A 15,028-nucleotide genomic window follows, 5' to 3' on the forward strand; every position below is an offset into this window, starting at 1 on the left:
CAGCTGATTCATTGGCATACTCTAAATTGGGAAATGTACAAAAATAAGAAAGTACCAAACCAAGATAAATGACATAAAATACAGTGAAAAAAAAAACAAAAGACATTGAATACCTTAAATTACATGGGCAGAATACCCAATTAATCTTCATCATTTATTTAAGTTGATGGGTAATTTATATCAACATCTTTTGATATTGGCAATCATTTCAATGACTGTTTCACTAGTGAAGTGGAAAAACTCTGAAGTGAAATGAAAACATTGGTCAGTGAACCATCATATTTTTGTGTAAAATGTATAACAATGAAAGAGAATGATGGCTGTTTTGAATTTGGTGAAGTTAGTGTGGGAGAGTTGGAAAAACTATTGTTATCATCAATAATGATAAGCCAACCGGTATAGAAAACCTTGATGAGAAAATATTGAGAATGGTAGCAGACTGTATTGCCACCCCTATTTGCTATATCTTTAACCAAAGCCTAAAAAGGGTGTCCACGGGCATAGAAGGAAGCTAAAGTAATTCCACTGCCTAAAAATAGTAAAACAGCCTTTTTTTGGCTCTAATAGCCACCTAATCAGTTTCGCTGCCTGCTCTTAGTAAACTGATGGAGCGAATATAATGATATTTTTCAGAGAACAAGTTAACTACTGACTTTCAGCACGTATAGAGAAGGGCACTCAACTTGTACTGCACTGACTCAGATGACAGACGATTGCTTAAAATAAATGGATAATGTGATTGTTGGAGCTGTATTATTTTCAGTGCAGTCTTTGAGTTTCTTCAATAACTATTTAGGATCAATAACATCACTTGCTTTGGCTTTACATCACCTGAAATCACATGGTTGGAGAGTTATTTATCCAATAGAACCCAGGGAGTGTTCTTCAATGGAAGCTTCTCTAGCATCAGTGTCCCTTAGGGCAGCTGCATTGAGCCATTACTCTTCCCTATTTTTAAAATAATTTGCAACTGGTCTTACACATGTATGTCTGTTATGAAAATATGTTAGATGTTCTGCGTTTTTTTTTACACAAAAATCAACTGTACTAGTTGTTCAGACTCTGGTCTTGTCCCATCTTGATTATTGCTTGCATATTTTCGTTAGTGTACATTCTGTGAAGTGCGCATGGACCGAGACTCAATTCGACCGTGCACTCCTAAACAATGTTTTTTTAAACTTACGCTTAAGCGTCAAGTCTATAACACATAGTGCACTATGTTCGTAACATTTCAGTTTTGGGAACAGCTAAAAGGGTTGAGATCAGATGTTTAATCGATGAGAACATTTGCAGAATGTCAGCACATTTTCACCTAGTTCCATCCTCTCCCAGTTCCATCCTCTCCCTCTACCAGCGACTGGATTTATTTGGTGTTGACATACGTTTTAAACGGATGCTTCAGATTTTCAGGCCCTGTGACATGTTTGGGTTACTCCTTGTTTGTGTTGCTACTGCTGCAGGGTCTGGCTGCTCCAGCAGTGTACGTTTGTGGACCTAAAACTATGCTATTGCAACTGTTATGAAACTGCCTCTGTGTTAAGCATCGTATTTGTTATGCAGGTGAATGAGGACCCAAAAGCGACTTGGCGAAAACAGAGTCTTTATTCCAGTAAAGGATAAAAGCAATACTCCTGGACAATCAAAGCAGAAAACAAAACATAAAAAAACTTAAATCCACTCGTAGTGACGAGGACAGACTGGAAACTCGACCATTGACTGCAGGTTGCCTCGGGAAGGCACCGACCGTAGCAGACTCAGACACCTGCTCACACGCAGCATCTGAAGGAGACAAGACACGACAGGGCGAGACAATGACACAGCACAGCGAACATCATACAAGGATCCGACAAGGACAGAAGCGGAAAACAAGGGGAGAAATAGGGACTCTAATCAGACGACAAAATAGGGGACAGGTGTGAAAAGACTAAATGAGTGAGTTAGGAGAATGAGGAACAGCTGGGAGCAGGAACGGAACGATAGAGAGAGGAGAGAGAGGGAGGGGGAGAGAGAGGGATAGAAAAAGGGAACGAACCTAATAAGACCAGCAGGGGGAAACGAACAGAAGGGAAAGCATAATGGCAAGACAATATAAGACACTCCTGTCAAATCCTGTCAAATCACCAGGTTCCTCCTGAGAAGAGGGGACAGAAGAAACAGGAGGGATAGCAGACATTAAACACTTCACATGACAAGAAACGTTCCAGGATAGGATAGAATTACTAGACCAATTAATAGAAGGATTATGACATACTAGCCAGGGATGACCCAAAACAACAGGTGTAAAAGGTGAACGAAAAATCAAAAAGGAAATAGTCTCACTGTGGTTACCAGATACTGTGAGGGTTAAAGGTAGTGTCTCATATCTGATACTGGGGAGATGACTACCATCTAAGGCGAACATAGGCGTTGGCTTCCCTAACTGTCTGAGAGGAATGTCATGTTTCCGAGCCCATGCTTCGTCCATAAAACAACCCTCAGCCCCAGAGTCTATCAAGGCACTGCATGTAGCAGCCGAACCGGTCCAGCGTAGATGGACCGACATAGTAGTACAGGATCTTGATGGAGAGACCTGAGTAGTAGCGCTCACCAGTAGCCCTCCGCTTACTGATGAGCTCTGGCTTTTACTGGACATGAATTGACAAAATGTCCAGCAAATCCGCAATAGAGGCACAGGCGGTTGGTGATCCTCCGTTCCCTCTCCTTAGTCGAGATGCGAATACCTCCCAGCTGCATGGGCTCAGTCTCTGAGCCGGAGGAAGGAGATGGTTGCGATGCGGAGAGGGGAAACACCGTTAACGCGAGCTCTCTTCCACGAGCTCGGTGACGAAGATCTACCCGTCGTTCTATGCGGATGGCGAGTGCAATCAAAGAGTCCACACTGGAAGGAACCTCCCGGGAGAGAATCTCATCCTTAACCTCTGCGTGGAGTCCCTCCAGAAAACGAGCGAGCAGCGCCGGCTCGTTCCAGTCACTAGAGGCAGCAAGAGTGCGAAACTCTATAGAGTAATCCGTTATGGATCGATCACCTTGACATAGGGAAGGCAGGGCCCTAGAAGCCTCCCTACCAAAAACTGAACGATCAAAAACCCGTATCATCTCCTCTTTAAAGTTCAGGTAATTGTTAGAACAATCAGCCCTTGCCTCCCAGATAGCTGTGCCCCACTCTCGAGCCCGGCCAGTAAGGAGTGATATGACGTAACCAACCCGAGCTCTCTCTGTTGAGTATGTGTTGGGTTGGAGAGAGAACACAATATCACACTGGGTGAGAAAGGAGCGGCACTCAGTGGGCTGCCCGGAGTAACAAGGTGGGTTATTAACCCTAGGTTCCGGAGACTCGGCAGACCAGGAAGTAGCTGGTGGCACGAGACGAAGACTCTGGAACTGTCCAGAGAGGTCGGAAACCTGAGCGGCCAGGGTCTCAACGGCATGACGAGCAGCAGACAATTCCTGCTCGTGTCTGCCGAGCATAGCTCCCTGGATCTCGACGGCAGTGTTACGAGAATCTGTAGTCACTGGGTCCATTCTTGGTCGGATCCTTCTGTTATGCAGGTGAATGAGGACCCAAAAGCGACTTGGCGAAAACAGAGTCTTTATTCCAGTAAAGGATAAAAGCAATACTCCTGGACAATCAAAGCAGAAAACAAAACATTAAAAAAATTAAATCCACTCGTAGTGACGAGGACAGACTGGAGACTCGACCATTGACTGCAGGTTGCCTCGGGAAGGCACCGACCGTAGCAGACTCAGACACCTGCTCACACGCAGCATCTGAAGGAGACAAGACACGACAGGGCGAGACAATGACACAGCACAGCGAACATCATACAAGGATCCGACAAGGACAGAAGCGGAAAACAAGGGGAGAAATAGGGACTCTAATCAGACGACAAAATAGGGGACAGGTGTGAAAAGACTAAATGAGTGAGTTAGGAGAATGAGGAACAGCTGGGAGCAGGAACGGAACGATAGAGAGAGGAGAGAGAGGGAGGGGGGGAGAGAGGGATAGAAAAAGGGAACGAACCTAATAAGACCAGCAGGGGGAAACGAACAGAAGGGAAAGCATAATGACAAGACAATATAAGACAAAACATGACAGTATTGCCTTCATTGAAATACCCTCTAAAAAGTAACAGTATTGCTGGAGGTCATTGTATGCGATTCAACGTTGGCATCATTATCTAGGCCTGTAGCAAAAGAAAAGTAAAAGTGAAAGCATGAGATGTGGAGTTTCCCAGTTATACAGATCAACTGCAAAACTTGCGGGTATTATGTAACCATTCCACCACATTCAGATACTAAATGAAGAAATTATTTCAGAGAGCAGAATGTTTATTGTCATTAACACAGAACAGAAAACGGCTAATGTATTGTACTGCCTTAGAGACAATGTACACAGAAAACAAAACATTATTTGGGATCCCTATTTACATAGTTATAACACAAATGTGGGAGAACAATTCAACAAAAATAAACGTAAAAATAAATACAAAATGCATTTGGGGCATTAAGAATACTTAAGTTGCAGTATAGTGCAAATAGAAAGTTGAACATAGAAATGTGCTCTTTGCATGAAACCTTTTATTTTACAGGACTGTTCTTGTAATTCATTTTTTCTTTGAGTACCTCAAAATCACGTAGGGGATATAATTAAACTAAAGTTTGATGCTATGATCTCAGAGTATTTTCAAAGCATATGTGATACAGTAAAAATAGTAGGTAAAAATGTTGAAAATATGAGATGGTGGCAGAAGTGGGATTTCAGTGTAAATTGAGAAGTGTCATGGGATTGGAGCCTCGGTTTTAGTTTTTCAGCTCCTCCCCTTCTTTGCGCTGGAAGCCAGTGTTCTGCCTGTTCACCAGATCAGCATAGGTTCCACCTTTCTCCAGCAGCTCAACATGGCTCCCTTCCTCAAGCACCTTTCCCTCCTCAAGAACGACAATGTGATTGGCCTTCTCCACAGTGCTCAGCTTATGAGCAATCAGCAGCACTGAGCAGGGGTTTGAGTCCTTGAGCAGAGCTTGGTGGACCTAAGGACATGGAGAGAAACATGATGAGTATGTTTGAATTAAAGCCACTGAACTGTCAGAGATTAGCTGAGATTACAATACATTGTAAATCAATTATTCATGTTAGGGAAGGAAACAGCCTCCATTGGGTTATATTATGAGTAGATGAACAACAGAAACTGGTCAACCCCCCCAAAAATAGACCTGTCAGTTAAAGATAACAAGATTCAGAGTTATCTTACCAAATGCTCGCTCTCTGTGTCCAAGTTACTGGTGGCATCGTCCAGCACTAGAATCCGAGGCTTTCTGATCAAAGCTCTGGCGATGGCTATGCGTTGCTTCTGCCCTCCTGAAACCTGGCCTCCCTTCTCCCCGGCATCTGGAATAAAGAACAACAATTAAGTATGAACAGTAGAGCTGAATAACACACATACACTACAATCGTATCGTCAGTAGTTTAAGGAAGGAAAAGTACTAACAGTTTAAAGTCAAAGCTATGCAGAGAAAAGTGTAACTTTCTATCAGTAAGGACTAAACAAAGCCCCAAAGAAACAATATTACCAATCCTATCAGGATGAAGTCAATATGAATTCATCTTTTGGGACATACCTGTATCATAGCCATTGGGCAGGTCAGAGATGAACTTGTGGGCGTTGGCCAGCTCAGCAGCCCGGTACATCTCCTCATCAGTGGCATCATCTCTGCCATATTTGATGTTCTCCTTGACAGAACGAGCAAACAACACCGGCTCCTGACTCACCACACTGATCTGAGAGAAATTATTCATTTAGATAATGCATTTAGTTGGTTAATAACTTCTTTGCAAACATTGTGATCATGTACTTTTCTTTAAAGGCTGGTATCTAATTATGTTATGCACTAATATGGCTTAGGAGAAGAGTAACATTGCTTCCATTGCTGTTCATAATGACCTTGTCGTGTAGGTAATGGTTCTTGTAGCTGTGCAGTGGCTGTCCATCCAATAGGATCTCTCCTTCCTGGGGCAGGTAGAACCTCTCCAGCAGGCTCACACAGGTGCTTTTCCCTGCTCCAGAAGCCCCCACCAAGGCAGTGATCTGCCCAGGTCTCAGCTCCAGAGACAGGCCCTGAGAGATTAAGAGAAATTGTAATTGAATGTATATGTAATTTTAATTCATATCCAGTATATGTGTATACAGTATACTGTAAATATACTGTAGATACCTTGAGCACCGGTGTATCTTTCCTGGTAGGGTAGGTAAATGTGACATTCTTGAACTCAACATGTCCCTCAAGATTCTGTGGGGCAAGGGTGCCTTCTGGAGGAACTTGGGGCTGTTGGTCCACATACTCAAATATCTTCTCAGAGCCACCGATTGCCCTCATCACACTTGGGTAATACGACATCACGGCCTGTCAGACAGGACGTGTAAAAGTGACATCAGTAAGTGACAGTCAAAATGTTGCTACTCAAAACTCTAGTTACGATTAAAATGTTGTGATACTAATAAATCATTTTGACCCCTATTTTACTGTAGAACAACTTGGCAGTGCCTTGTTAGGGTGTGTACATTTAGGTCTGTTTGGATTTGGCAGTAGGCATTAAACATAAGATGGCTGCGGGTAGATTGGATGGAGATTGTTAATCTATGGCCTTACCTCCACAGCAGAGGAGAATTGGAGCTCGTAGAGCACAAAGGCCACCAGGTCCCCACTGCTGACGGTCCCCCTTGTCACCAGACTACCGCCATAGTACAGGATACTGACCTTCAGGAACAGGCTTGACATCTGAGAGGGAGACAGATGGGGTTACTATTGATTATGACTAGGGCTCAGAGTTTTCCAGATCATGTAACCAGGAAGAACTCTGGGACCTACAGTAGTTATAGTCTATAACAATTGTCCAGAGCTTTCCCTTGTCAGTTCACATGGCCAGGAAAAACTCAGGGCCCATATTACAGACAAATTCATGTACCCTCATGAATCAATGTGCAATCCAAGCTCTGTGGAACTGAATTTGGATGAATTGCTCTCACCCTGTGACCGTTTACAAATGAAGCTGAGACTCACACTATTGGTCCAGGTTGAGGCTGCGTAGGCTGCTGCTTCCTCTTTATTCAGAGAGTAGGTCTTCTCCAGCCTCTTCCTGTAGCGCTCCGTCTCGCCCTCCTCGTTGGCAAAGCTGCGTACTGTCTTCATAGAGGAGAAGGTCTCCGTGGCAACGTCATTGGCCTGGGCTAGTGACTTTTGAACCTTTGCACCGAGCTCCTGGGACAAAAACAAAATTCACAGTTACCTTCTGATTGGTCAGGTAACGTTCTGTCTGCTCTGTAGTGCTATTTTTGGTGACTGTAACTTGTAGAATCAAGATGTATGCAAACACGAAACTGCAACTCTCAGACAAGGTTACTCATGGGAGTGTTCAGTAGTTCACAAAACTACCCCCACTATAGCCTGGTCCCAGATCTGTTTATGCTGTCTAGCCAACTCTTATTGTCATTGTCACCCCATACATTTTGCCAAGAAGACGCAAACAGATCTGGGACCAGGCTACTTCCACTACAATACGTTAGAAAAAGGTCTGATTTCCTGTACCTGGTACCACTTGCCAGATATCTTTGGTATGACCCAGATGATAGGAAGCCCCATCGCGGTGAAGAGGGACAGCTTCCAGGAGAGATTGAGCATGAAGATGAAGAGGAAAGTGACCCGCATGAAGTACCACATCACCAGACTCAACTTCTCACTCAGAGACTCACTCATGTCGTTGGTGTCTGTGGTGATGCGTGACACAAGGTCACCTGGAACAAAGGTCATAGGTTAAGTTAGCCCCTTGGAGGGGATGGTGTGTAAATATATATATAGCGTAAAGCATAAATATATAGCATAAAGGTATCCTCTTCACTTTGAAGAAAAGAAAGATCAGCACAATAATCTTTACCTGAACACTCATGTTAATTAAGATACTATCCTTTTCATTTAAAAATAACTGGGGTATATCCTTTGTACATACAGTATGTGTTTATCAATTAGCTTAATCAATTAATAACCCAACAACTGTATAAAAAAATATTTAAGAAAGGTGAAGTACAGGTAACTGCCAAAATTGTCACAGCCTGATCTGTTTCACCTGTCTTTGTGATTGTCTCCACCCCCCTCCAGGTGTCGCCCATCTTCCACATTATCCCCTGGTATAATGCCTGTCCCTGACCCTGTCTGCCGTCCTGTACCTTTACCCCACCTCTGGATTACCAACATCTGGGTGAGCCTGCCTGCTGTGCTGTACCTTTACCCCACTCCTCTGGATTACCAACATATGCGTGAGCCTGCCTGCCTGCCGTGCTGTACCTTTCCCCCACTCCTCTGGATTACCAACATCTGGGTGAGCCTGCCTGCCGTGCTGTACCTTTACCCCACCTCTGTACCTTTCCCCCACTCCTCTGGATTACCTACATCTGGGTGAGCCTGCCTGCCGTGCTGTACCTTTCCCCCACTACTCTGGTTATCGACCCCATGCCTGCCTTGACCTGTCGTTTGCCTGCCCTGTTGCTGTAATAAACACTGTTCCTCCGACACAGTCTGCATCTGGGTCTTACCTTCAAACCTGATAAAAATAAAGAAATCCCTTGAGTAAATGAGGTATACATAGTATATTGAAAGCAGGTGCTTCCCCACAGGTGTGGTTCCTGAGTTAATTAAGCAATGAACATCCTTAGGGTCATGTATAAATATGTCCAGCTGCTCATTATTTTTGCTACCATGGCTAGAAGAGATCTCAGTGACTTTGAAAGAGGGGTCTCAAAGAGCATAGGAGGTTTAAAGGGTATGTGTGTGTCTCAGTCACCAGATCTCAACCCAATTAGACACGCATAAGACAGCGTTTTCCACCACCATCAACAAAACAAGAAATTAGGGATGCATCGGAATTGGCCGATTTTAGACAAAAATTCCAACATCTAGTTTAATGCCGAGGTCAAAGTTGAAGTGCAGGGGACGTAAGGATGCCACGAAAAATACAGAGCTACATGTTCAACACAGCGTTCCTAACCTAGGCCACAATGACTGCGGTGTGAATCTATTTCGAAGTTTCAAAGGAAGATAACAAAAAGGCCATATGCAACATTTGTGCTGCTATTATTTCCAGAGGAGGGGAGAAAGTGAAATCTTTTAATACCAAAAACCCAATTACTCATTTGAAAGTGCATCACCCCAGACGTTCAGCGACTACTTGGAACAAAAGCATAAAAACAAGTTCAAGTCGAGCAGTCATTTGAAAGAGTAAGAGAATTTCAGTGAGACAACTCAAAGGCGGAATCCATTAATGCCAAGATAATGGAATTCATTGCCCTTGATAATCAACCGTTCTCTGTTGTGGATGATGTTGGCTTTCACCGACTGGTCGAGCATCTCGAGCCCCGGTACACACTACCAAGTAGACGCTATTTTTCAGATGTTGCCCTACCGGAGTTACACAGTATTGCTGAATTGCACATCCACGAGCTACTTGCTATGGGCGTCGCTGCTATTAGCTTCACGACTGGCATTTGGACCAGCGACATCAGCCCCATGAGCATGCTGAGTCTGACAGCACAGTGGGTCGATGAGGATTTCCTATTGAGGAAAGCCGTATTGAATGCTCAAGAATGTGCTGCTTCTCATACCGCTGCTGCCATTTCAATGGCATTTGAGAAAATGTTTGAAACTTGGAAAATCCCCAAGAACAAAGTACACGCTGTGCTACGTGATAATGCACGTAACATGACAAAGGCTTTGGAAGAATGCGGAGTCGCCAGTTTGCCATGCATGGCACACACGCTGCAACTGGCTGTGAACGAAGGTGTTTTGGTCCAATGCAGCATTTCTGACACCGTGGCAACCGGTAGGAAGATAGTTGGTCATTTTAAACACTCACAGCTGGCACACAAGCAATACAGGAGCAGCTTGGAGTGAAAACGAAAAGGCATAAAAGCAAGACATTTCCACCAGATGGAACAATACTTTTTACATGGAGAGCCTTTTTACATGACGGAGAGCCTGCTGGAACAAAAACGAGTGCTTGGCGTGTACGCAGCTGTCTATGAGTTACATGCAACAATCAGTACAAACCAGATACTCTCATTGAAAACATGAACACACTCCTAGCTCCATTCAAACAACTGACTGGAGAAATAAGCTCTTCAGCTGCGTCTGCAGCAGACGTGATACCATCTGTCATGGCATTGAAACACCTGCTGAACAAAACTTCCGACACAGACAGTGGAGTTAAAACGTGCAAAAATACTACTAGACGCTGTGAACAAGCGATTTGGTGGCATTCTCTCTGAGCCTCTTTACAGTGTCGCCAACATGCACGATGCTAGGTACAAGGACCGCTACTTCTTTAACAGGCATTCTCTCTTTACAGTGTCGCCAACATGCACAATGCTAGGTACAAGGACCGCTACTTCTTTAACAGGCATTCTCTCTGAGCCTCTTTACAGTGTCGCCAACATGCACGATGCTAGGTACAAGGACCGCTACTTCTTTAACAGGCATTCTCTCTTTACAGTGTCACCAACATGCACGATGCTAGGTACAAGGACCGCTAATTCTTTAACAGGCATTCTCTCTGAGCCTCTTTACAGTGTCGCCAACATGCACGATGCTAGGTACAAGGACCGCTAATTCTTTAACAGGCATTCTCTCTGAGCCTCTTTACAGTGTCGCCAACATGCACGATGCTAGGTACAAGGACCGCTACTTCGATGCAGACAAGAAACAGGGTTTACATGAAATGTTACCGACACAGCCGGACAAGATGGAAAAGGACACAGTGACAGTGAGCACCGAGGAAGAGGACCCACGACAGAAGAGGCAAACGGACAGACAGGGCTGAAACCACTGCTTGACATGTATGATGAAATCCTGGTTGAGAATGAAACGACTGAACAAATGAACAACAAAACAGCACAGCAAGTAAGTCAAAGAAATAGGTTTTGATGATGTTTTACTGGTAATGAGGACATACGTAAATGCCAACAAAATAACTTTTTGGTGTGTGTGCGTGTGTGAGAGAGAGAGACGCATTGTATTTTCATTTTCTGTTACTATATCGGCCAACATTTGCCTGACAGAACCTACTATTCCCAGGAATTAAGATGCACCTGGATACTGGAGAAGTAACAAGCACCGTTTTCCCATCCTAGCTAAAGCTGCGCGCAAGTATCTTGGTGCTCCCTGTACTAGTGTGGACAGTAAGCACCTTTTCAGTGCAGCTTCACACATTGTAGACCAAAAAAGAAACGACTCTCTTGTGACAAAGCCGAGCATGTGCTCTTTGTGAAGAAAAACCTCCTCCAAATGCTAAAATTGTAAATGGGCAGTCATATTGTAACCCAGCCATCTCGAGGCACTGGAAAAATGTTTACTAAGCCCAATGCCTTTCTGTTGTTCACTCATGGCTGGTATAGGTCAATATTTTTATTGAATTTAAAACAAAGCAGTTATGTGTTTTTGTTTTTATTTCCTAAATGAAAGATGAGATGTGTTGTGTATTTCTTCTCATTTTACTAGTCAAGTCAGTTGAGCACATTTTAAGTTTAAGTTGTGCCATTTATAGCAGTTTATGACAGTCTAGAGACAGTCATTTTTTCAAGCAGTTAAATAAATAAAAAATTAACTGCATTTTAGTTGAAACCAATATTTATTTTAAAGCATTTAAGTTTCTCCATACAGTCAAGATTGGATAGCAAGAAGAGCCACCAACAACTTAACCATCTTTGTAATGCGGGGCAGCTAAAATATTTGTGTCATGAATATCTGTTGTGCAATAAAATACATCCATGGATGAATAATTGTTCTAATTTACAAGTTATTAAACAATCTGTTCCTAACTGAACAAATGAACATATGACACTTGGTTTCAACTATTTAACTGTACTAGAATGCTTAAAAGGCTGCTAAAATGTTAAATATATGTTATCGGTATCGGGTTTGTTTTTGGTAAGGAAAATATCGGACATATGGTATCGGCCAAAAATGTCATATCGGTGCATCCCTACAACAAATAATGGAATTTCTCATGGAAGAATGGTGCCAATCCCACCAATAAAGTTCCAGACACTTGTAGAATCTATGCCAGGACACACTGAAGCTATTCTGGCGGCTAGTTGTGGCCCAACGCCCTATTAAGACACTTTATGTTGGTGTTTAATTTATTTAGGCAGTTACCTGTAGATTGCAATGAGATGTGACTCACCTGTCTGTGCTGTGTCAAAGAAAGCAATCTCCTGCTTCAGCACCGACTGGAAGACTAGGCCCTGGATGGAGGTGTGTATGCGACTCATGGTGATGTTGTAGATGAGGTCACACACAAACTCACACACAGCACTGAATGATAGAGACGGGAGAAGGAGGGCAAATAAACACGTTACTACAGTATCATTACAATACATGCCCTGTGGAAGTGATTAGGACCCTTGAAACCACCAAATTAAACAGTACTATCAAACACTGAGCATCAATTGGAAGGACTCAAGAGTATCGCATCACCAATGATTGATATATGCTGTACTATACCTCATGACTGTAATCAGAGACATGACCGTGATGGCGTGAGTAAAGGCTTCAGGCTCGTCTTCATTCATAATCCAGTCTGTCATTCGGCCGGTGTAGTGGGGAATAGCCATCTCACCAAGGGAGGAGATGACAACAAGACTCAGCACGGCTCCAAAGCGTATGCAATAAGGCTTCATGTATCCCAACAGTTTCTCTAGAGAGGCCCCAGTCTTCTTCTGTGGTTCCTTGGTGGGCTTGGTAAGAAGAGAAGGGACGTAGCGTGTCCAGTACAAACATGCTACGACTGTTACGCAGTAGCCCTGAAGTAGCTGAAAAACAAGTGATTTTAGTCTGTTTGGTTTGTCAATTTTTTAAACAAAAAGGGTATATTAACATAATTATAGCAAGATAGACTTGTCACCCACCCCCTGCCAGGAGTGCCAACCCCATAGTTGCCCCAGGATGGACTGGCCACATGCCCAGAGAAGGCTGATGTAGAGTGGGCAATGGAAGCAGAGGACCCCCATGCTCTGGAGCCCCTCGAAGCTGCTCATCCATGGGGTACTTCCAGGGAATTTGAAGGTGAGAAAGAGGTGGAGGCCGGCACGGAGCAGGCTTCCACCCCACAAGGTGATGAGGGGATGGTGGAGGAGAGGAGGGGAGAGTTGGGCCAAGCGGACTGTCTGCACCACACACACATCCATGCACAGGAAGAGCAGCGGAGAGAAGTTCATTTTCGGCATCCTGAACAGGCTCTAGAACAGGAGGTTGGGAGAGACAGATAATCAGGTTGAGAATCATCATATCCAGGGGTTAAATTGAGGAGGACGAAGTGGGATAGCATATGGAACATGAAACGTGCACATAGACCTATTATAGCATATTATGGAAAAAGTGGCAATTTGGGAATTAGTTCGCACAAAATCCAAATTAAACCCCTGGGACATAGATTATCTGAAAATATTGGAGGGAGTTTAATGAAAAACAGCTGACCGACTAATAATTGACAACATTGGGTGCTAGTGTGTAATCAGCTGTTATCTTATGCTTCCATTTTTACTTTCACTTTCAATTAGGTGAATTTCAAAGTCTTTTTGGCTTCATGAAGAATATGACGAATTGGAACAACGCATTATAGTACGTGCTGTAATATATAACACAATAACACGTTTAAATAGCTTTAAAAAAAATATAAACTACTCACGTTTGCATGTGGGCTCTTGCGAATGAGGTTGCAATTTCTTCTGAATGTCAAGGAAACGATAGCCTATATCTATTAAGAATAGATCTAGCCTATGTTCTATGTTACACACGCATATCATATAAAGGGCAATCTTCGTATTAATTGAGTTATACAGCAGCAGCCAGCGACTAGACTTGAGGACCCCACGTTCGAGTTGATAAAACCGAAAGTACACAACTGGAAAGTCCCTTTTGAACGACCCGCCCCTTCTTGACATTGGCAAATGCCGATTTTATATTAATTATACTATGCTATACTTTATGTGAAACGAGTAGGTGATTACTGTGTCGGGGCTTGATATATATGAACATGTTGTACAGTAAATTACTTACTGGCTGATTCACCTTTGAACTTGAAAGGAATCTAATGCAGAATAGCGACATCGTGTGGAATTTGATGACCTACGCGATGATAATCATAATCAACATCACTACCATCATTGAAACATTATTTCCATGACCATCTTTTGCATATTCCCCTTGACAATGCACAGCACCCTAATGTTTCTACATATAAACTCATCATATAAATAAGAACTATTTTAGTTTTTTTGCCCAGATAAGATAATGAGTGAGTAGTATGCCTTAGCCTGAAATAGACCCCCCCCCCCAAGACCAAAACTTGAAAAGGAACACAATCTTTGTTGTACCACCTGCTGTGAGGCTGTTTCTTGGCATAATTGATGAGTCCTGAGGTTAAGGATGAAAGTAGAACCCCCTAGTTTCCTGTTCCTGGATCCATCCTTTCATTTGAGACCGGTGACATATGGGCCTGCAGCTGTATCTGTCTATTTTAACACCCACCACATTCCTGGAGGTTATTATCCCTTCTTTGAGATTTTGAAATAGTTTTATTTGTCGTTTGCAGTAGTTAAGATTATATATATTTTTTAATGCAAAGAACATGCTCCTGCATGGGAAGTGAAAAAGAAGTGATATATGCAGGCCTACTCCAGGGCCTGTATTCATAATGTGTTTCAGAGAAGGAGTACTGATTTAGGATCAGTTTAGCCTTTTTTAACATAATTTGTATGATTGCATGAACAGGGGGCACCTAGATTGCTTCACGAATACAGGGCCTGGTTCATTTGAAAGATTACATCCTGAGGCATTATAATCAGTAGAAAAACAGACTGCAGACTCACACAAAGACCACACACACACACACACACACACACACACACACACACACACACACACACACACACACACACACACACACACACACACACACACACACACACACACACACACACACACACAC

At 43.2% G+C, this 15,028-nt stretch overlaps 1 protein-coding gene across 1 annotated transcript; it reads right to left on the reverse strand.

Annotated features, from left to right (window-relative positions):
- Positions 1–4,308: 4,308 nt before the first annotated feature.
- tap1 (transporter 1, ATP-binding cassette, sub-family B (MDR/TAP)) lies at positions 4,309–14,069 on the reverse strand. Its single transcript, XM_046302167.1, has 12 exons — positions 13,727–14,069; positions 12,948–13,277; positions 12,544–12,851; positions 12,224–12,354; positions 7,582–7,787; positions 7,057–7,254; positions 6,646–6,774; positions 6,211–6,399; positions 5,940–6,113; positions 5,617–5,776; positions 5,250–5,386; positions 4,309–5,028 (listed from the first exon to the last, which is right to left on the reverse strand). The coding sequence occupies exons 2-12, from the start codon at positions 13,263–13,265 to the stop codon at positions 4,801–4,803; spliced, it is 2,178 nt and encodes a 725-aa protein (XP_046158123.1). The 5' UTR covers positions 13,266–13,277; positions 13,727–14,069; the 3' UTR covers positions 4,309–4,800.
- Positions 14,070–15,028: the final 959 nt, after the last annotated feature.

The sequence above is a fragment of the Oncorhynchus gorbuscha genome, linkage group LG15, assembly GCF_021184085.1.
Source record: "Oncorhynchus gorbuscha isolate QuinsamMale2020 ecotype Even-year linkage group LG15, OgorEven_v1.0, whole genome shotgun sequence".
Classification (NCBI taxonomy): domain Eukaryota; kingdom Metazoa; phylum Chordata; class Actinopteri; order Salmoniformes; family Salmonidae; genus Oncorhynchus; species Oncorhynchus gorbuscha.